This window comes from Dreissena polymorpha, chromosome 12, assembly GCF_020536995.1.
Source record: "Dreissena polymorpha isolate Duluth1 chromosome 12, UMN_Dpol_1.0, whole genome shotgun sequence".
NCBI classification, from domain to species: Eukaryota; Metazoa; Mollusca; class Bivalvia; order Myida; family Dreissenidae; genus Dreissena; species Dreissena polymorpha.
In genome coordinates, this window is record NC_068366.1 from 51933705 (window position 1) to 51954142 (window position 20438).

The 20438-nt window shown below is 34.5% G+C and overlaps 2 protein-coding genes across 2 annotated transcripts; one reads left to right on the forward strand and one right to left on the reverse strand.

Annotated features, from left to right (window-relative positions):
* Positions 1-1714: 1714 nt before the first annotated feature.
* On the reverse strand, positions 1715-9428 carry LOC127852139 (salivary glue protein Sgs-3-like). The gene is made up of 4 exons (XM_052385964.1): positions 9178-9428; positions 4704-4760; positions 3913-3978; positions 1715-2489 (listed from the first exon to the last, which is right to left on the reverse strand). The coding sequence occupies exons 1-4, from the start codon at positions 9236-9238 to the stop codon at positions 2056-2058; spliced, it is 618 nt and encodes a 205-aa protein (XP_052241924.1). The 5' UTR covers positions 9239-9428; the 3' UTR covers positions 1715-2055.
* Positions 9429-11241: 1813 nt separating this feature from the next.
* LOC127852137 (alpha-ketoglutarate-dependent dioxygenase alkB homolog 3-like) lies at positions 11242-19779 on the forward strand. Its single transcript, XM_052385962.1, has 7 exons — positions 11242-11484; positions 13482-13516; positions 13983-14030; positions 14394-14589; positions 15182-15391; positions 16721-16819; positions 17575-19779. The coding sequence occupies exons 1-7, from the start codon at positions 11317-11319 to the stop codon at positions 17647-17649; spliced, it is 831 nt and encodes a 276-aa protein (XP_052241922.1). The 5' UTR covers positions 11242-11316; the 3' UTR covers positions 17650-19779.
* The last annotated feature ends 659 nt before the right edge of the window (positions 19780-20438 follow it).

Here is a 20438-nt window from a genome sequence, read left to right on the forward strand (position 1 = left end):
AGTCCGCAAGGGCTAATCAGGGACAACACTTTTCGCTTTGATGGTATTTTTCGTTTAAAGAAAGTCTCTTCTACGCAAAAATCCAGTTAAGGCGGAAAGTGTCGTCCCTGATTAGCCTGTGCGGACTGTACAGGCTAATCTGGGACGACACTTTACGCACATGCATTATGCCCAGATTTCTCCGAATACGACTCATATTTCTTTGGACACTACTTGCGATCAGGACCGCCTGAGTCTCGCTCTTGGAAAAGTGGACCAAATGCATGTGCGTAAGTGTCATTCCATATTAGCCTGTGCAGTCATCAAATGCTAATCAGGTCTAGAATTTCAGCCTAAACTGGATTTTCGAGACTTCCTATAAACGAAAAATTCCATAAAAGCGGAAAATGTCACCCTTGATTAGCCCGTGCGGACTGCGCAGGCCATTCTGTAACGACACTTTTCGCGCATGCATTGAGACCAGTTTTCGAAGAAAAAGGCTCATTTATTGACCAATAAAAAGTGGACTGCAACAAAGTCTGTATATTTCATGAGTGGAAACTGGGAAATAGTACAACTTACTGACGGATAAACCAAATTGACTGAAATATTTGTCTCACCATCGTGCCTGCTATGTACTAACGTAAGTGATTAAATGTGTTCATGTTTAGACATGTGTCCGCGAGTTCGTTTGTAATTTATCCCACGTCTCGTTTTCATTTCCTCAAAACTAAGTGATCCATATGTGTTAGGCGTAGTGTAAGTTAGCGCGTCATTCAAAAGAAATGTATTATTAGCTTCGCGTTTCAGGCGTTTACGCAAATTGATCATGCAGATAATTCAAGATACAAAAAGGCAACATGCAACAGATGTGTTTTCATACCAATATATTTCATGTACGTTAGTTCTTAATATCGGACATGCGACATATGTTCACTGCAGTGCTTTTATAACATCGTGTTTTTACTTCTGTCAACGAATCCTAATAGACCAGGTACCTTTTAAATAATCGAGATATAACGTAACGTACTGTGGCCGTACTGACTTAAAACGTTGTTACCGATGCCAGAACTTTACTTCCGTATACTAAACTAAAGATCGGATACCAGAACATATTACTACTGAGCCAAAAACAGTCTAACAGTAAACTGTATCATTCTGAAAAAATCAAATGTAATCAAATATGTTGGATTGTTTGGAGTTTTCGCCGTATTTAACAGTATATTTCATTAATAGTTCAGTCGCTGAAGTGCAGTTAAATACTATATTTTAACATTTTGCTCTAGCAAGCGTCTCGTTTCACAAAGTCCATATTCTTATTCCAATGCTTAGCAAATCATATCATTCAATCAAAATGATTTAGAACAGTCGTTAAAACTTCAATGCATGCCATGATCAATCCCCACAGAAGTCATTTAGCCGGGACGCAATTTTATGAATCCTGGTTCAACAGTTCTGCGCTCAACCTGGATCAACCGACCTAACACCTATGTCATGATGATAAACTGCAAAATAATGGGTCGTCCTATTTTTATATTATCGCCCTTGCCTAATATGACCAAAAAATAATTATATAAAAAACCATTGCTGATCCCAACTGATACTAAACCCGTCCAAAATCTACTCGTGTTAAAAAGATAAGTCAAAGTTACAATATCAATAAAATCCACGACGTGAGATATTAAAAATCATAGCACTTACAACCAGAAGCATCACTCTTATGACGATGTGAACATTTCCAGCTTCTTTTGTTTAATAACTACACGGATAAAAACAGATATAATCATGAACTCATCGAATAAATTAGTCAACAGTAAATTATGTTTTTTACCATGATACACTTACATTACAGTCCATTGTATGTCTCAACTTTATATTTATTGTGACCAATTCACGTTCAAACATGGGAAGCCACGCCCATCATGTAAATCACTCACTCAAGGTAACATGAATCAACATACGTCAATAAACAGTAAATTTCAAATAATGAATTGTAATGTAATTTACACTTTTAGAAAACAAACTAGCATGAATTCAACATGTGTCTCGTTCTCAACTGTCATGTGCACAACGGTTTTAATATGCTTTGCTGTAACCGTGACGCTTGTTTTTGGACGCGACATAGCACCTGTAGACGCAAAAAAGCCCCAAAGCAATTCCAAGTCCCAGACCGACACCGCCTCCGAACGAGCCACCGTCAAATCCGGATTTGCTGGGGGATTTCGCAGTCGTGGTTGTTCTCGGTGATGTCATTTTCGGTGTGGTTGGCGTATTCGGGTTTGTTGTGGGCTCCGTGGTGGTTTCATGTTCAGTGGTGTGCTCCGTTGTTGTTTCCTGGGTTGTGATGATGCTCGCGGTTGAAGTCGTATTCGGGTTTGTTGTGGGCTCCGTGGTGGTTTCGTGTTCAGTGGTGTGCTTCGTTGTTGTTTCCTTGGTTGTGATGATGCTCGCGGTCGTAGGCGTATTGTCCAAGTGAGTGGAAGGATGACTTGTACTCGTCGTAGTAGGAGCTTTTGTAGTATAATGTTAGAAAAAAGACTTATGAATATACTAACCAGAATGTGTTTGCTAACGATATCTAAGAAATAATTCGTGTACGTTATATTTTGTTGTCGAATAACCCACGACCGGAAGTTTAGAAGCGTAGGGATAAACTCACGGGTGCGAAGCACGAGTGATTTGAAAACACGCATCTAAACCTCCGGCCGTGGGTTATTCAACAACAAACTATAACGTACACGAATTATTTCGATTCTAACACGGTTTTTACTAAAGATTTATACAATGTTTATTATTTTTCTTGTGTACTATTTTATGTTAAGTTCTCTCATGAATACGCCCATAGTTTGTTGTCAAATAACCCACGGCCGGAAGTTCTTCTTTGTTTATATGAAATTTGGAACGTGTCGTGTTAGAATATATATTAACGAATGTCGACATGATAAACATATATAGATATAGTATGCAGATGAAGAACTAACAAGAAATGGATATCGAAGACAGATGTAACAAAGAATACTTAACCCATTATTTTATGCCAAGCGTCTAGAAAAAAAGGCATTGGCAAACATCGTAGACCCAGATGAAACGCCGCATGATGCGGCGTCTAATCAGGGTCTGCGCTGTTTGCTTAAAGGAATTTCTGTAGAAAATATTATAAATATAGAAATAAATATGCTAGACATCCCTAATTTTGGAAATAAATTGATCCAGTTTAGAGGAATGGGAAGAGCCCACTAGGCATAAATGGGTTAAGATGTATTCGCGAAGTCTAGTTGGGAGCTAATCAAGTCACGCAAGGTTTCCTGGTTCAATAGCGGACAGTGAAGCTACGCTGGTCACATATGGCACATGACCTATTGTTGCACGAGTCGTGTGTCGCCCATGTAGCTTTACGCGTTACATTCATTTGAACGAAAGGTACGATACCCGAAAATGGACAACTACATTCGATTTTTAAATAAAGACAAGCAGCATTTTGAAAGTCGATGCAAGGTCTCGCTTGGATTTGGTAAGAAAAAAACGCATCGATAATTGAAAGTCGTTGGTCATTGGCGAGTGTCGTTTTTTAATGAGAGTAATGGGGGAGGAGTTAAATAACCAGTACGTTGACTTCAAAGGGCAACAGACGTTATGAGCCGCGCTCTGTCAAAACCGCCGTTAATGCACTAAATGCGTAAAGTGTCGTCCCAAATTAGCTTATGCACACCGAACAGGCTAATCAGGGACGACATTCTTCGCCTAAACTGGAATTTCGCTAAGAAGAGAATTCCTTAAAAAAAATGCAATAAAAGCATGAAGTGTCGTACCTGATTAGCCTGTGCGGACTGCACAGGCTAGTATGGGACGACATTGTACGCACATACAGTAAGCCTCGTTTAACAATAGCGTGGCTCAAATTAAATGTGACAATAACCGGGTTGAGTTGCTTGCCGGTTGTTTGTGTCCTAATCGCTGTTGAAGTACTGCCGTGATGGTGTATAACAGGTGATGGTGTCGCTAAAATATGTGAATACTAACGGTTATGCAATTTTTATGACCAAGTGATAGTATTTATTGTGTGAAGATATATTGGGTAAATCGATTTTTTTCTTTTACCAATCCATACATGTATGTACGTCCTTATTCAAGATTTGAATCAAAATGTACTTTTAAATTGCCACTTTGTTGCTACTGAAATATGTTTGATGTATCAACATTTAAGAAACAGTTGGAGTATGTCACGTTCAAGTGTATTAGCTGTTTGTGATCATTGACATTGTCATGTGATCATGTATCTACATTCAACCTGACAGCGATCAGATCTTGCCCAACATTGCACAAAGTTGTTACTCCAACGATACAACGTATATCGATTGGTTGTAGCAACCGACTGATACAATTGCTGCAATTGGTCTGTTTTGGTCAGCTTAATAATCGATAGACAAGTATAGGAAAGTATCCACTAATCTATAAACGTGTCATGAAATAAAATTGTAAAAAAATGTCACAATTTCTCGATGTATTCGCTTGTAAAAGACCAACACATTTGGTGATGCATCGAATGCAGTAGTTGATAAGATATATGGAAACAAGAAGTTTTCATTACAGAACATAAACATTTACGTTGTAAAATTGTGTTGATCTTCAGTATGGGATGTGCATATTTTATGGCATTGTTTAGTAAATCTTTAACTATAATTTTACCTTAATTTATACTTGCTTTAATATCATGCTGGACTTACTTGTGCTTGTTGATGGTATGGTTGATTCGCCGACAGATTGTTCGCCAAAAAGAGAGTCTAAAATAAAATAAGGTTGATAGGAAAAAGGTATAGAACCGTAAAAAGTACAATAATGATGTTTGACGTTCCAATAAAAGAAAACTTAATTTGTCATAAAAGCGAACCTTGTATCTAACTGAAAATGGAGGTTTACTTTAAAATCGATGCAAATTTAAATTTTGCTATAATTATTATAAATCAAATCCATATTAATTTATTCAGTTTAAAACACGCGCGCGTGCATGGTATCTTATTCGAATTTATTATTGGGACCATGTCCTAAAAAGGGCACAGTAGTGTTTATAAAATGATACGAAAGCAGTACAAAACACAAATACCTTTTAAAGTAAATAAGCGTTGACATTAATGTTGATAATATTGAGGTAGAATTGCCTTAATAAAATAAGGACGGACCAATAATGTAGACCAATATTATTAAAATGGGTTCAGGTGTAGTTCAATAAAACGATACAAAAGCAATAAAAACCACAGATGTCTTTAAAACTTCAATTTGCGTTGAAATTAGTAATGAAAATATTGAGATGGGTTGCTGTAAGATAAATTGTTTTACCAAAAGATAGGTCACGGTGTAGCTCAATGAAACATTACAAAAGCAGTTAAAAACACGCATGTCTTTAAAAGTCATTCGGCGTTTAAATTAATGTTGAATTAATATTGAAAATATTGAGATGGAATAATACTTAACTAATAAGGGAGGACCAATATGGATTTTGTGACTATTAGGACTATTAGGATCCCAAATATATATTGTGTGAGTCATAGGTTTTGCAAATATTGGGTTCGGTATACGCTTATTGGCGAAGGCAACATAGAATATCGCAATAAAGTCAAGGTCTATGTATATTGTCGATGTTTATAAACATAAATGTTGGTAAGCTGGACTGAATGAATGTGCGTAAAGTGTCGTCTCGCATTAGCCTACACGGTCTGCACACGCAAATCAGGGACGACACTATCCGCTTTTATAGTATTTTTGTTAAAAGAAAGTCGCTTTTTCGCGCAAATCTAGTTTTGGGGGAAAAGTATTGTCCCAGATTAGCCTGTGCGCACTAACTTATTTGATGATTTGTATTCGTTGGTCCACTGTTTTTTTATATAATTTTCCGCAATTATTGCACTCTATATCGAGTTTGAAATACGAGTCGCAAATGTGATTGGTTCAAAAGTACTAATACAATCAATGAAACACGCTCGTTTTACACATTTGTTTCATTGATAAAAACATGAACTGTAGCGATTGAAAGAAAGATACCAAAAAACAACAAGAGCAAAACAACAACCACATATCCGGAAAAACAACACTCTTTCATGACTCAACAAACATAAACAAAATCATGATGGTATTAGAGTCATATTTGACTTTCTTTAATGATTTTTATAGGTATTTTTTAAATTATATTTTTTAGAATCCGACAATTATAATATTTGAATTCGAATACTAAATTTACAAACAATCATGAGTGCGTTTGAATTTCATGTACATTTCACCATGTTTGTATTTTGACAACAGTATTACATTAGTATATTAGATTTATATAAAACTTAAGATAACCATGTCATTTAGTGCATTATAAAGAAAGGTGGCCGTTTGGATGTACAAAGTGAAATTTACAGTCAGACCTTGTGAATCTGTTAAAACACGGCATTATACATGTGGGCATCCATATTCGTTAACGATTAGTGCAAATATACTTTCTATTTAATAACAATCGCTACCATATGCATATAATACGTTAATTGAATTGCTCAGCCTTTTTTTAACACAAAATAAACGGGAAATGTACGTTTAATTAGCTTTCGGTAAAATGCAAAAGGAAAAACATAATTTTGTGACGGTAACGTCAATGACACGGACTAAATGTCAAGTTGAATGCGTCCGACAACTTCCAACCCTGAGCAGCAAATAAATTAAGACATTCACTGTATACATCACTCCATACATCTTAATTAATCTCATAATATGTTTACTACATTGTAATATATACATATTATTGCACTTAAAAAATCAATTATCTGTATCAATAACAAGAAACTGCATATCAATAAACGCAATAAACAAACACGTTTAATTCATTAAAATGTCAAAGCATTTTTAAGGAAAAAAATTAACGTATACACGTCAGTCTTTTTCTTTCTACGTTACGTTCACATCGCTTTATAATTAGCCCCCTTTCGCCTAGTGTAGCAGATGAACGCTACGATCAAAATGACACAGATGCCAATGCCTAAGGCGATGCCACCACCAAACGCGCCGCCATCAAAGCCCTGAGGGGCTGGGGTAGGCCTATGGGTAGAAAAGGGTATAACAGTCGGTAGTGACGGCGAGGAGAAGGGTATAACAGTCGGTAGTGACGGCGAGATGGTCTGAATCGAAATGGGCCCTGTAGGCAGCGTGGTGGAAAACGTTTGAACGCTAGGTAACGTAGTCTGCGGTACTATGGAAGCTGGGGACTCAGTGCTTTCCGCTATTATTGAAACCGGAATCGGTGTTCCTGGAAATATACGGAAATTTGATAGTCGCACTGATAGAAATACGAATATATTCTACTGTATTGTGCGATATTTAATTTTAGAAGTTTTATTTCTGTCTACATAAACGTTTTCGAATAATTCGGTTTGTACAATTTATGTTTGAAATGAAAAGTCATGTATCTTATCTAACACAATCATTAAAAACACATGTTAACATTGACGTGTGCTTTTAATATGTATATTCCATTATTAAACGGCAAATGGTTTGTCAAGGAACACCGATTGGTTATCATTAGTCAAATGTGCTGGATATCATGCTCTGAAAATTATGCATATGGTGATTTCATCCATTGAGAAAAAGGTATATGAGGAAAGAATGCATATTGATGAAAAACGGGTATACGTGCATACGGAATATTTAGTCGTGAGAACACCGAATGCCGTTTATTTAAAGGCGGATATTCAACTGGGGAATAAAAACAACTATATCCTTATGTACCTAAGATTACAATAATTAAAATTATTTAATAACTATAACCTTTGTTTAGAGCTGCATATGAAATAGACCAACATGTCTATGTTTTTTTCTAATATGTCATTGTGCAAATAGGGCAATTGTGGTTTGAGTTTTTGAAATAATGTGGATGGAATACTAATATCTATTATGTGAAAAACAAATTACCCGTTGGAATGATCCGTGCTGAAATACAAAGAATTTATTTTTAAAATAAAGTGAAATATATTGGCAAGAACTATATAACTTTTATAAGACCATGTACATTTACAAGTATCTGATGAACCTGTACATAAACATTTCTTGCACATGTTGAGTGTGTTTTTATTAGAGTGCAATGAAAAACACAAAATTTCATCGAATGATGTAAAATGACGCTATAAAATACATGCAACAACGTACATGTGAAGTTTATAGATTCACCATGGACTGTGAATCGATCTGTCCGTCTGTTTGTCTGGCCGTACGTACAATTATGGCCGACAATTTTCGAACTGCACGGAGCATACGTTGTTCCTTTCGATCGGATGTAAGGTCATGTATGTTTAATATTCCGCGAAAACCCTTTTTAAGTTACGCCCTTTTCGATTTATAATTTATATAACCTGATAACTACAACTTTGAACATATAACGTCACTACAATACATATATATATGTATGTATAAATTATACAGATTAAACACGGATTTATCCGCAAACCGGATAAATTGGTTCAATTCTTAAACATAGTGTTATCAGAAAGCTCGTGCAAACATTACTCAGCTGCAAAAGATGCATATTTTTCTTTACAGTTGTTTAGCATCAACAAATATTATCAGCGTCTGATAAGTCATCATGAGTTACATTCGTCACATGAGATAATTGTCGTACAGTGTAATCTTGATTGCCAGCAATTTGAGTAAAGATTATTCATTTGTAAACAGCTTCTAGTTTTTGAGAAATAAAATAAAGTTTCTATTAAGGCTTATACTAATTATATAAACTTTTATTGTAAACTTATCTTTAAAAAGATTATGGTTATATCATAAAAAATAGAAACAATTTAATTAGAATAGATAATAATAATAATGTTGTTCAGTGAAAATCTTCAGACACAATGAAAGGTTTGAGATGTGAAAATGTTACAATATATAATTCTTAAATGTATAATGTTAGTTAACGGACAGTCTAAAACCGCTTTGCGTATGACATCATGGTATGCACGCGTCGGAGTAAATACATTTTAGAAATGAAATATTTTTTGCTCAAGAGTCAAGACTTTTGATATTTGAATCATGCTGAAAGCCATACCCAAATTGTGTAAAATGCTATATAAATGTAGAAACGAGTGTAAAGAAATGTATTACCAAACGATGAGGGTTACCAATTCTAAAACGGGTTTAACGGTCTCGTGTTATACAGGATGTATGCCTTAAAAAATAACTCACCTTCAATAACGACAAGAAACACCAGTGCCACTACACAAATCTTCATTTTAAAAACACCCATTTAAACGATATATCAATACTTTTTTCTCAATACTTCTAAAGCGTCCAACTGAAAATTTTCGAATGTCCGTGTTGTGGCTAAATTGATTTCAATAAGGAGTGAATCTTTGATAAACTATATATATATACATTCGACAGTGCGCTTGTCGGTCGAAGTTCGATTGCCGGTGATAAAGCTACGTGGAAAAGTTCGGACCGACTGACAAACATCTCGAGTGGATCATATGGCGAAAAATATTCGATAACAAATCCCTTCCCCAATATTAAGAACACATAATTGACTGCAACACTTGGCAAAGTGATCTTTTTTTCAGAAAACATACGAAGCCGCCATACTTTTTTTTTTTTTGGGGGGGGGGGGGCTTTTTATCATTTGTTATATCCTTAATTTAGTGGGACACTTTATGGGCAGACATGCCAAGTTGTAGATGGTCATAACATAATTATATGTTTTATTCAGTCAAGATAGTGTTTATAGTAACATTGGTATTGCCCATCTTTAAAACATCTCAGACGAAAAATAAATCAATAAAAATAGCATTTACAATTAAATGGTTTAATATCGTTTTAAATGTCTTCATAATTGTCGGGAACTAAGTCGAGCACTTAGTTTTAAATAAGTTATTGATTGTTTCATTACGATTTACATAAGAATTGTAACACTTAATGCAACATTGACACTTCGGGCCCTTTTATTTATTCGCGATTCAAGAAATAGTTTTTTGTGTGCATTTTTGTTATTGGAGGATAGCAGGTTTGGTAATCGAACCCGGATCGACAAGATGAGAAGAAAGTGTACCCTAGTTATACAGGCATTTGTCGAGTCAATGAGTCCCGGTATTACAGTCAAACCCTCTTACAAATGAGCGAACAATTCGGCCTCATTTATGTTGTTAATTTGTTTAATTATAGTGCTGCTTCAAACCCAAGCACGATTGTGTATAAAGAACACCAAAACTGCCCCCCTCCCCCGCCCCTATTTTACTCTGTCTGAATGGTTTTTGGTTTTTGAGAGGCAGTTTTGTAAGTCAGTCTGCTTTAGCTACGCTAGGAACGATAACCACTGCCTGTCTGCACTACCTGCAGTAAAATTATGCGGACGACGAATGCTAGGAGTGTCTACTCTATTACTGAAGTACCCCGGTATGTGTATTTAATCAATAGTGTTTAACAGCTTGTAAGACGACATTGGCAAGTCTAGTGTTTATCATTGAAATCAGTACATATTGGCTGCTTTCAGGGAAAACGGGGCTTAATGCTTGTCAAATAAGATTAGCCTGTGTACTGTGATTAGCCTTTGCAATGAACAAAAGCTAATCAAGGAAGACACTTTCTGATTTTATGGTGTTTTTCGTTTAAATACAGTCTCTGGCACTGGGATGACAATTAATGCATATGCATTAAGCCCTGTTTTCCCAAAATGAAGCTTAAATTAACTTTTTTTATATTAATGATTTGAAAAAAAACCCATCTCAATATGTGCTTTAAGACACACTCTTCATAAATTTGAATGGGGGTGTGTTCATTCCAAACTTGCTATATAAAAAGCTATAACATAATTTTGAAAACTGAGTTGCGTCTAAGATTATACAACAGTGAACAACTTCAGTGCCTTCAGCGGCTTCGCTTTAATAGTGTAAGTTGTATAGGTATGCCTGTTTTATAATGGGAACTAAATGATGTACATACACGCCAACATCCCATCCAAACCCGCCCACAATCTTCTCTGAAAGGGTGCCCAGACGTTGGTCTTAGATAAGCGACACTTATAAGTTAAGGGCACAATATTCTTCACAAAAGGCTTTCAGACCAATGCTATTTTAATATAATTTGTCTTTATTATTTAAAACTTTAATTGGGAACAGAGATATATCAATCAGCAGAGATAAATCAAAATTTATTTACAAAATCTTTGCTGAGAACCATTAATTTATGTGTTGTTTGTTTGTTCTTTTTTATGAATTTATTTCTTGTGGCTATTATTACATTCTTTGAGGTATTACTTGTGCTCAAAATGGTTGCTTCCATGGAAAATGTTTACTAACAATAACAATTTGTCAATTTAACAACAAATTTCAAATGAATTCCAAACAAAAACGTTCACGGGTGCAAGGTGGTTGGGCAGCTCCTACAAATGTCCGGTCAGATAGAGATAAAACCAAACCTGCCCCAGTCCCAAACTGGATTGGCAAAAACATTGACCAACAACCTACAGAAAAGAAGTTTGTTTACGAAGAGGTCCCAGAGGTAATGATGTGAAATATTTATACAAAAATTTCGCTTTCAAGATCATGGCTATCTTAAAGTGATCAAATATGTAGTAGGCAGGGCCCCTTTGGATTAGGAAATATTGCATCTTTTGTACTAAAGATGGGACATTAATGTTGTTGATTTTATGCTTACAAATACATTAAAATTGATAATAAAAGTGATTTCAATGTTACATTTTCAAAGGTTCAACTTAAAGAGCTGGATTAAGAAATAATTGACATGTTTAGACTTAATTTTAATAAATGTTTGCAGCGCCCTCACACTACTTTGGGGGAAGGGGTCCGCAGCCCTTAGGAGGGGGAATTTTCGCAGCGTTTCCCTTTTTGGGGGATTTTTTTACTTACTCTCTCATTATTACATTTGTACAAGACACATCTTTCTATAAAAAAAAAGGGGGGAAAAAGTATACTTTTCAGGTGGGGGACTGCTGCCGAAATTGGGCGGCAGATTTGATAGATTGAGGGCTCTGGTTTGTTAACATTTTATTGGGAATTTTTAGGTCCCAATTGGGACAAATATCTACTTTTTCCATTGGGAATTGGTCCTGCTACCAGACCCAAATTTGAGCAAAAAAACACACTGATTTCCTAAGACATTTAAAATCAAGAAAAAAATATTTGGCTACTAAAAACCAATGATTGTAATGATCAGCTATTTCCGTAATGCACTCAGGTATTGCCGCCACGTGTTTTGGTTGATAACGTCAACTCAGCCCAATATTCATTACACAGAAGTTTGTCAATTGTTATTATGCATTTTAGCGTGAACATTTGGCGCTTAACGTCAACTTTGTGTTATTGAGTTAGTTTTTGATTTAATTTTATTTAAAGCCATTATTTATAAGCTCGGCTGTTTTCGAAGAAAAACCGAGGTATTGTCATAGCCAGATCGTCATGCCGCCGTCCGTGTCAAGGATTTTAAAGGTTTTTAACATTGGCTCTAAAATCAAAGTCCTTCCACCTACAACTTTGAAACTTTATTTTTAGATGCACCTTGATGAGTTCTACACGCCACACCAATTTTTTGGTCACAAGGTCAAAGGTCAAGGTCACTGTGACCTCTAAAAAAAATTTAAAAAAAATTCTGACAAGCTTTCGCAACCGAGCATGGCACCCATTATGCGGTGCTCTTGTTATTTATTATTTGTGCTAACATGTAGTTTTTTGCAGTGCAAAAAGCGACCGGACACAACTTCAATACACACATCGCATTCCATAATTTAAAATGCTATTATATTTTTTCAAAAATTAGGTGATAATATTCTCAATGTATAAGTATTACTAGAAACATGGCAATGCATTATTGTTATGCCTTTATGTAGGTTACAGATATGGATTATTTCAAAAGGCCACTTCTTTTGAGTACCATATGCACACATCAATGGTTTGGTAACAAAAAAACAGTGTTTGAACCCTTTGCTTATTATTAAGAACTTATAGATGAAACTGTTGAAAAGCTATATAAAGGATAAATACCCATAAATAACTCAGGCTTTGGTTTGGGTCACCAAAAATATTGAAAATATCAAAAATATTATGTGTGCTTATCAATAATAGTTCCTCAACTAATAAGATATTATGAGAGAATAAAAAAATAGCTAATAGCCTATGTAAACTTGCTTTTACTGATATTTAACCCAAATAATTAATGTTTTACTTAACAGACTACAAGCAGACCATTTTTTAAAGGCAATTAAAATAATATTAATAAAATTATTATTGTTTGTTAACACCATTCAGTATGTTTTATTTAAATATTCACAATAAAATATAATATTGTAAAGGTTTTGCACATGGGTCTTAATTATTAGTATTGATTTCCTAAACAATTAAGTTAACAACTTTGCATTTCTCAGTAATAATAATTATCTGAATTGAAATAACCATCTGCCTCTGTTTTCTAAAATATCAAAGGATCAGTTTCATTTAAAAACTTAATAATTAAATACGTTTTATTGTATTTCTTATTTTCAGGTTTTTAGAGAGAAGCCAGCAGATAAAACAATTGAGTAAGTTACGTGTGCTTAAATAAGTATATCTGTTTTACGTTGCTTTGTTTTCCACTGTATATTCCGATTATTATTCCTATACATGTATATCCATGCCTGCAAAATTTAAATACTCCATAATGTTAAAACATTACTCCCTCAGCCTTTGTTCACATCACTGTACCATAGAACCTTAAATGCCTCTGAATCTTTGATACTTATATTTCATGCCTTGTATGTGAAATGAAAAATATCAAATTTAAAGCAACTGTTAAAAGAGAAGCGAATAATATTTCTGTGATAATTGAATATACAATGTACATGTTTATAACTATGGTTTGAACTAGCATTAGAATATCAGAAAATGTTGATTGTTTTTAACAAATATTATATTATTTTATGTAAGTATATTTTATCAAGCAATTGAGATATATGAAGATTCTCATAACAGTCTAAGATTATTATTTTGTGGCATTTTCTTCTTCAGAAAAGCTGGGGTATATGACATAAGTACAGATCCAAGTGGTTTATCCAGGTCAGTTGTTGGAAATTTGCAATTGCATGGTACTTATTTATTTAAAACAATGGAATGGTACTTCCTCAATTATGTGTTAAATATATATAAAATATACCTGATTTAAAAGCTATGTTATTTTACAAGTTAATAAAGCCAAATGTTTACTGAACAATTAATCGCTACATGTACATTCTAATGGTAAAATGCTAGATATTGTTTTGTATACCGGTATTAATTTTCTCAATTGGACCCTCCTCCATAAATGACCCCAAATTATAATATTTCAGTCCTTAAAAACTGCATGCTTAACTACAAAAATTACACATGACTTCAATAATCCAGTACTATATAAAGTCACATGAATTATCGCTATTGTTTCAGAATCAGGTTATTTCCGAACTTCATCGAACAGAAGGAAGCAGACTCGCTGTACGAGACCCTCTTCCACGAGTTGCCATGGCGACAGAGGACTGATGTGAAGAAGGATGGAGAGAAGTTTCTCCAGCCCCGCCTAACTGCCTGGTATGGGGACCACCCATATAGCTACTCTGGCTTGACCCATGAAGCCAGAACGGATGTAAGAAAGATAGTCATTTTTTTTTGCAGTAAACACAAAAATTGTCATCCTTTTTTTTTCATGTTTAGTTATTCTATAGTTATATTATGCTTAGATAATTTGTTCAATTTATCCTACTTATTAGTCCCCTACCGATGAAACCGGAGAGGGACTTATGGTTTACACTCTGCGTGTCTGTCAGTCTGTCACACTTTTCTGGATCCTGCGATAACTATACGTTCTTCATATTTTTTCATGAAACTTGAAATATGGACAGATGGCAATATGGAGATTTTGCACATCCTTTCAATTTGTTCCTATGTCAAGAATTCTGATTGCTATGGCAATAAATCACCCAAAGCAAATTTTTCATTACATCAACATATATTAATTTTAATATAATAAACATAAAGTACATGAATATATTAACAGGTTAAGTGAATTTAGTATGTAGTCAAAGTGATACATGTTAAAAAGATATTTTAACTGTATGTGTGGATTTTTTTCAACATTGAACGATGGCCCTTTTCAACGGATATTCAACACTATTGATACAATATCTTAATTGGATTTATGTCGAATGGTTACAAAATGATGGTATTTGTTATTCCAGTGGCATCCTGCATTAAACCAAATAAAAGATTTGATAGAGGGCAGCACGGGTCTGCGGTTCAACTCCATGTTAGGGAACCTCTATCGCGACGGTCATGACAGTCTTGCCTGGCATTCCGATGATGAAAAAAGCCTTGGCCCAAACCCCACCATAGCCTCTGTGTCATTTGGCGATACCCGAACCTTTCAGATGCGGAAGAAACCTCCCCCAGTAACTAAGTTCTTTTGTCTGTTCAAATATGTGGTATTTTTTGCTCTTTTTTAGCTCACCTGTAACGAAGTGACATGGTGAGCTTATGTGACCGTGTGATGTCCGGCGTCCATATGTGCTTGCGTGCGTACGTCCGTCAACAATTTGTTTGTGTAGACAGTAGAGGTAACAGTTTTCATCCAATCTTTATGAAATTTGGTCAGAATGTTTATATTGATGAAATCTGGCTTGGGATTGTATTTGGGTCATCTGGGGTCAAGAACTAGGTCACTAGGTCAAATAATAGAAAAACCTTATGTAGACAATAGAGGTAGCAGTTTTCATCCAATCTTTATGTAATTTGGTCAGAATGTTTATCTTGATATCTTGGATCATCTGGGGTAAAAAACTAGGTCACTAGGTCAAAAACTAGGTCAAATAATAGAAAAACATTGAGTAGACAGTAGAGGTCACAGTTTTCATCCAATCTTTATGAAATTTGGTCAGAATGTGTATCTTGATGAAATCTGGGTTGGGATTGTATTTGGGTCATCTGGGGTCAAAAACTAGGTCACTAGGTCAAAATCTAAGTAAAATAATAGAAAAACCTTGTGTAGACAGTAGAGGTCACAGTTTTTATTCAATCTTTATGAAATTTAGTCAGAATGATTATCTTGATAAAATCTGGGTTGGGATTGTATTTGGGTCATCTGGGGTCAAAAACTAGGTCACTAGGTAAAAAACTAGGTCAAATAATAGAAAAACCTTGTGTAGACAGTAAAGGTCACAGTTTTCATCCAATCTTTATGAAATTTGGTCAGAATGTTTATTTTGATGAAATCTGGGTTGGGATTGTATTTGGGTCATCTGGGGTCAAAAACTAGGTCACTAGGTCAAAAACTAGGTCACTAGGTCAAAAATAGAAAAACCTTGTGTAGACAATAGAGGTCACAGTTTTCATTCAATCTTTATGAAATTTGGTCAGAATGTTAATCTTGATGAAATCTGGGTTGGGATTGTATTTGGTTAGTCAGGTGAGCGATTCAGGGCCACCATGGCCCTCTTGTTTTAAATTTTGTGTCAGCTTATTCCAATTTTGCTCAAGATTTCTTTTCAAATCCTTGGATGCCACTTGTATGCGCAAGCATTTTCTAAATGATAAAATAATTTTTTCTTAAAAATGTGTTGTTTTCAAATATTGTAAGTGCAAACTAGAAGAATTAAAAAGAAATAAAATAATTTTCGTTTTACTGGTATCTCTTAAAACCCCCCACATAAAATCAGTATAAACAATGACTCCATGCTAATAATAGTATATCCAATATATATTCTATACATCCTCTTGTGCAGTCAGAGAATGGTGACTACACATACATGCAGCACATCGATGTCCTGCTGACACATGGCTCACTGCTGATCATGGAAGGATCCACCCAGGATGACTGGCAGGTGGGTATTGACTATCTGGCGTACTTCATCTTAGTAAACATTATTCATTATTGACCCTGTTAAAAGTAAAGGGAGGTAAACTGGATTCACCTTGTACACGTGTCTTTCAGTCTGTTCTTTGACTCTTTTCAATCAACGTACATCATTCTAACCTGCTCGCATTGTTCCTAACATGAAGTTGTGCACATGCTGTTTATATTGTCATGTGTTAAAAATTACAAAAGTTATCCCCCGTTTTAAACTTTGAAATTCTGAACAATTGTAATTGTAACCTATAGACTTTATTAGCAAAACCTATTTGCTCTCCAGTGAAAATGTTAATGACTCATAATAACTCAAATGTTAATAAATTCATACTCTAAACTATTTATGACCTGGGGTGGTATTCCAGAAATATCTTAGGTCATTTCTTAAATAATTTAACTTAAGTTCAAAATTACAATGTTTGTATTTCTTTACTAAATGAGGAAAAACATGTTTTTTGGTATTCCTTAAATAACATTGGCATATTGATATTATTTAAATGTATATTTTAATGCCAATCTATTGCAATATGAAATGAAACACTTCAGAAAATTTCCCAATTTAAGGATAAGAATAAAATTTAACTTAAGATGCTTGTGGCATATGACCCCTGATTAATTGAGATCAAAAGACATATTTAAAACTCATTTTATAAATGTCATTTAAAAGAGCAGGCAATCTACGATAATGTGGACTATTGAGGTTATACTAATATATTGTCTCTCTTGTAGCATCGAATACCCAGGGAGTACCACGACCGGTCTGGGAGGATCAATCTCACGTTTAGAGTGATATTGCCAGAGTGAATAAAATTTAATAAATATGGTGCACATACACGTATATATATAGCAAAAAATCTGGGCATTTAAATCACCTAGCTCATAAAAGGAATTAAGAATACTCTACTTAATTTAAAAATCTACATTGTGTTTTGTCTTTGGGTCCGTATCAGGTATTTTTGCATTTTCATGTTTTATTGCTTTACATCTATAACATAATGATGAAACGGTTATATTGTTGTAAGTTTTGCAACGAGCAATAGTTGACCATCAAATTAATATTTGAAAGAAAATTTTCTATTGATATTTTACTAAGTCTTCTAAGAGTTCTTCTAAGAGCTCTGTGAAAGCTCAATTTTAACTTGATTTGTATCTATTTAGAATTCTGTAGATATCTACCTTAAAATTTTAGTTACACAATCCACTTGGTATAAATGATTCCTTTTTGCAAGGTTGACAAATTTTACAAAAACAAAATCAATAAAGTTAATTTAAAAAAAAAACATTTTCAATCACCATCTTTAAGGATTATCTCCTGCAATATTTTCATAGACATAAACAGTTAACCGAGACGCAAACACAGAACGTGCCGAAGACTTTCATCAACAGATCTAGGATAACCAGCAAAAGTTTAAGTAACGTTTTGATTGGCCAGTAATAGGCAATAAATCACTCGCAAGTTTTAAGATGACTTCAAATCTTTCATAAAGTCATTTTTATGTAAATTTTGAAAAGTGTGTGATTTTCAAAACAAGGCTATTATTTTACAGATTCAATACTTTCAAACCCAAATTGTGTCAGTGATGTAAGACAGGTTTTCACATTTGTCGTTTTGATGCATGTCTATTTCTTTTGATGATGCATTTATATTTCAGTGTTCAATAGAAACTGGTCATATTTGATTACTGGTATTGGCATTTTTTGTGTTACGGATTGAAAGAGCATGGTTGTGTAAGCTGTATTTGTATCCATAAACTGTGATATTTGATAATATAGTTAATAGTAAAAAAACACAAGCAATATAACATGTACAAAATTCCATGTCTATGTCTCTTGCTTTTTTTTTTCTTCACGGCTAGTTGATGTCTGGGAGGCACTCTGTCTGTCCATCACTTTGTTGGACAGTCGGCTCATTTTTTGTTAATATGTTAATGTAAGTTTTTATTAACAATAACTTCACGTCTTTATGATGAATTACATTGAAACTTGGAATATGTAGCTGTAAACACACTTCATTCGCAGTGTTCTGCACATTCCCGAGTTATCTGCCCTTGAACATAGCTGACACAACAACGTCAAGCTCTAGATTCTTTAGTTTTTCTTACTTAAAGGTGTGTTATTCATTACAAAAATCATGCTATAGTCCCATCATTGCCCTTGATTATTTGTATTGACTAAGCTGTGAAATGTTCTAAAAATTATCCAAAGAGGAAACTTTTCTTACAAAGTAGGCCATGCACCTATGTTAATTTAGAAATAGGGCTTGCATGGCTTGTAAGTCTTATATATTCTAGCTTGTCATGCACTCTTTATCTTTCAAGTAATGATATAAGAAATTCAAGCTTGCCTGTACCAGTCCTATTTAAAAAAAACAACAAGAGCCGTCACCATAGGATGACTTATGCCCCCTATAAACGCTTGATAGAAGTTATGAGCTTTTTTCAAAACCTAAACGCAGACCCTAAGTTCAAGGTCACAGGGGTCAAAATTTGTGTGGGTATGGAAAGGCCTTGTCCATATACACATGCATGCCAAATATGCAATCGCTATCTGAAGTGACATAGAAGTTATGAGCATTTATCGAAACCTAAACACAAAGTGTGACGGACAGACAGACGGACGGTTCTATCACTATATGCCCTCCTTCGGGGGCATAAAAATGCATTATTTGTTTTATAATTTTGTTATGTATATTGTATTTAAAATGTTTTTTTAACTGTAGTATTGGTGTATTGTTTCATTGAAATAATTCCAGGGTTGTAGTTAATGTAGTATTTTAAGTTTATCACAACAGAGTAAAATTGTTGCATTTACGTTGCATTTACTGTTTGTTTCATAAGTGAGAGATTTTGTCTTGCTTTGAGTTTTGTTACACTTTGATGACAACTGCAACTACTTGCATTTAATGCAAGAATAAACATAAACGTTGTCTTTTAATTACATTGTTATTTCTCACAAAATATTACTGGTAATCAAAACAAAAGAGTAACAAACAAGAATAAATTATAAAATTTATTAAAAATATAATTGTTATATATATATCACAGGCTTATTGTTGCTTAATGGCTGTTATAACTGAGAGTAAGAACAAAACTTTTCCAAGAAATCCACACTAAATATATGTTGAGAAATACAGAAAGAGCACAAATAATTGAAGTAAGAAGGTAGAGAACAAGCTAGAACAAGCATATATTGACTGATTATGTACAACTAATGAAAAGAAGCACTGCGATCTTGTGCATGTAAACATTGAACCGAGCGGTTAGGGCAGTGTTTATTTAAGCAAGACAATTGCAAACATGCCATTTTTGAATTTCATAATAAAACATCATGTCTTGTTTGCGGATATACTTGTAACAGTGCCTATTTTAACATGTTGATTAAAAATTGGTGATAATAAACCTCTTCATCTCGCAACAATCTTCAGTCCTACTTTTTATGCCCCCCTTCGAAGAAGAGGGGGTATATTGCTTTGCTCATGTCGGTCGGTCCGTCCGTCCGTCCACCAGGTGGTTGTCATACGATAACTCAAGAACGCTTGGGCCTAGGATCATGAAACTTCATAGGTACATTGATCATGACTTGCAGATGACCCC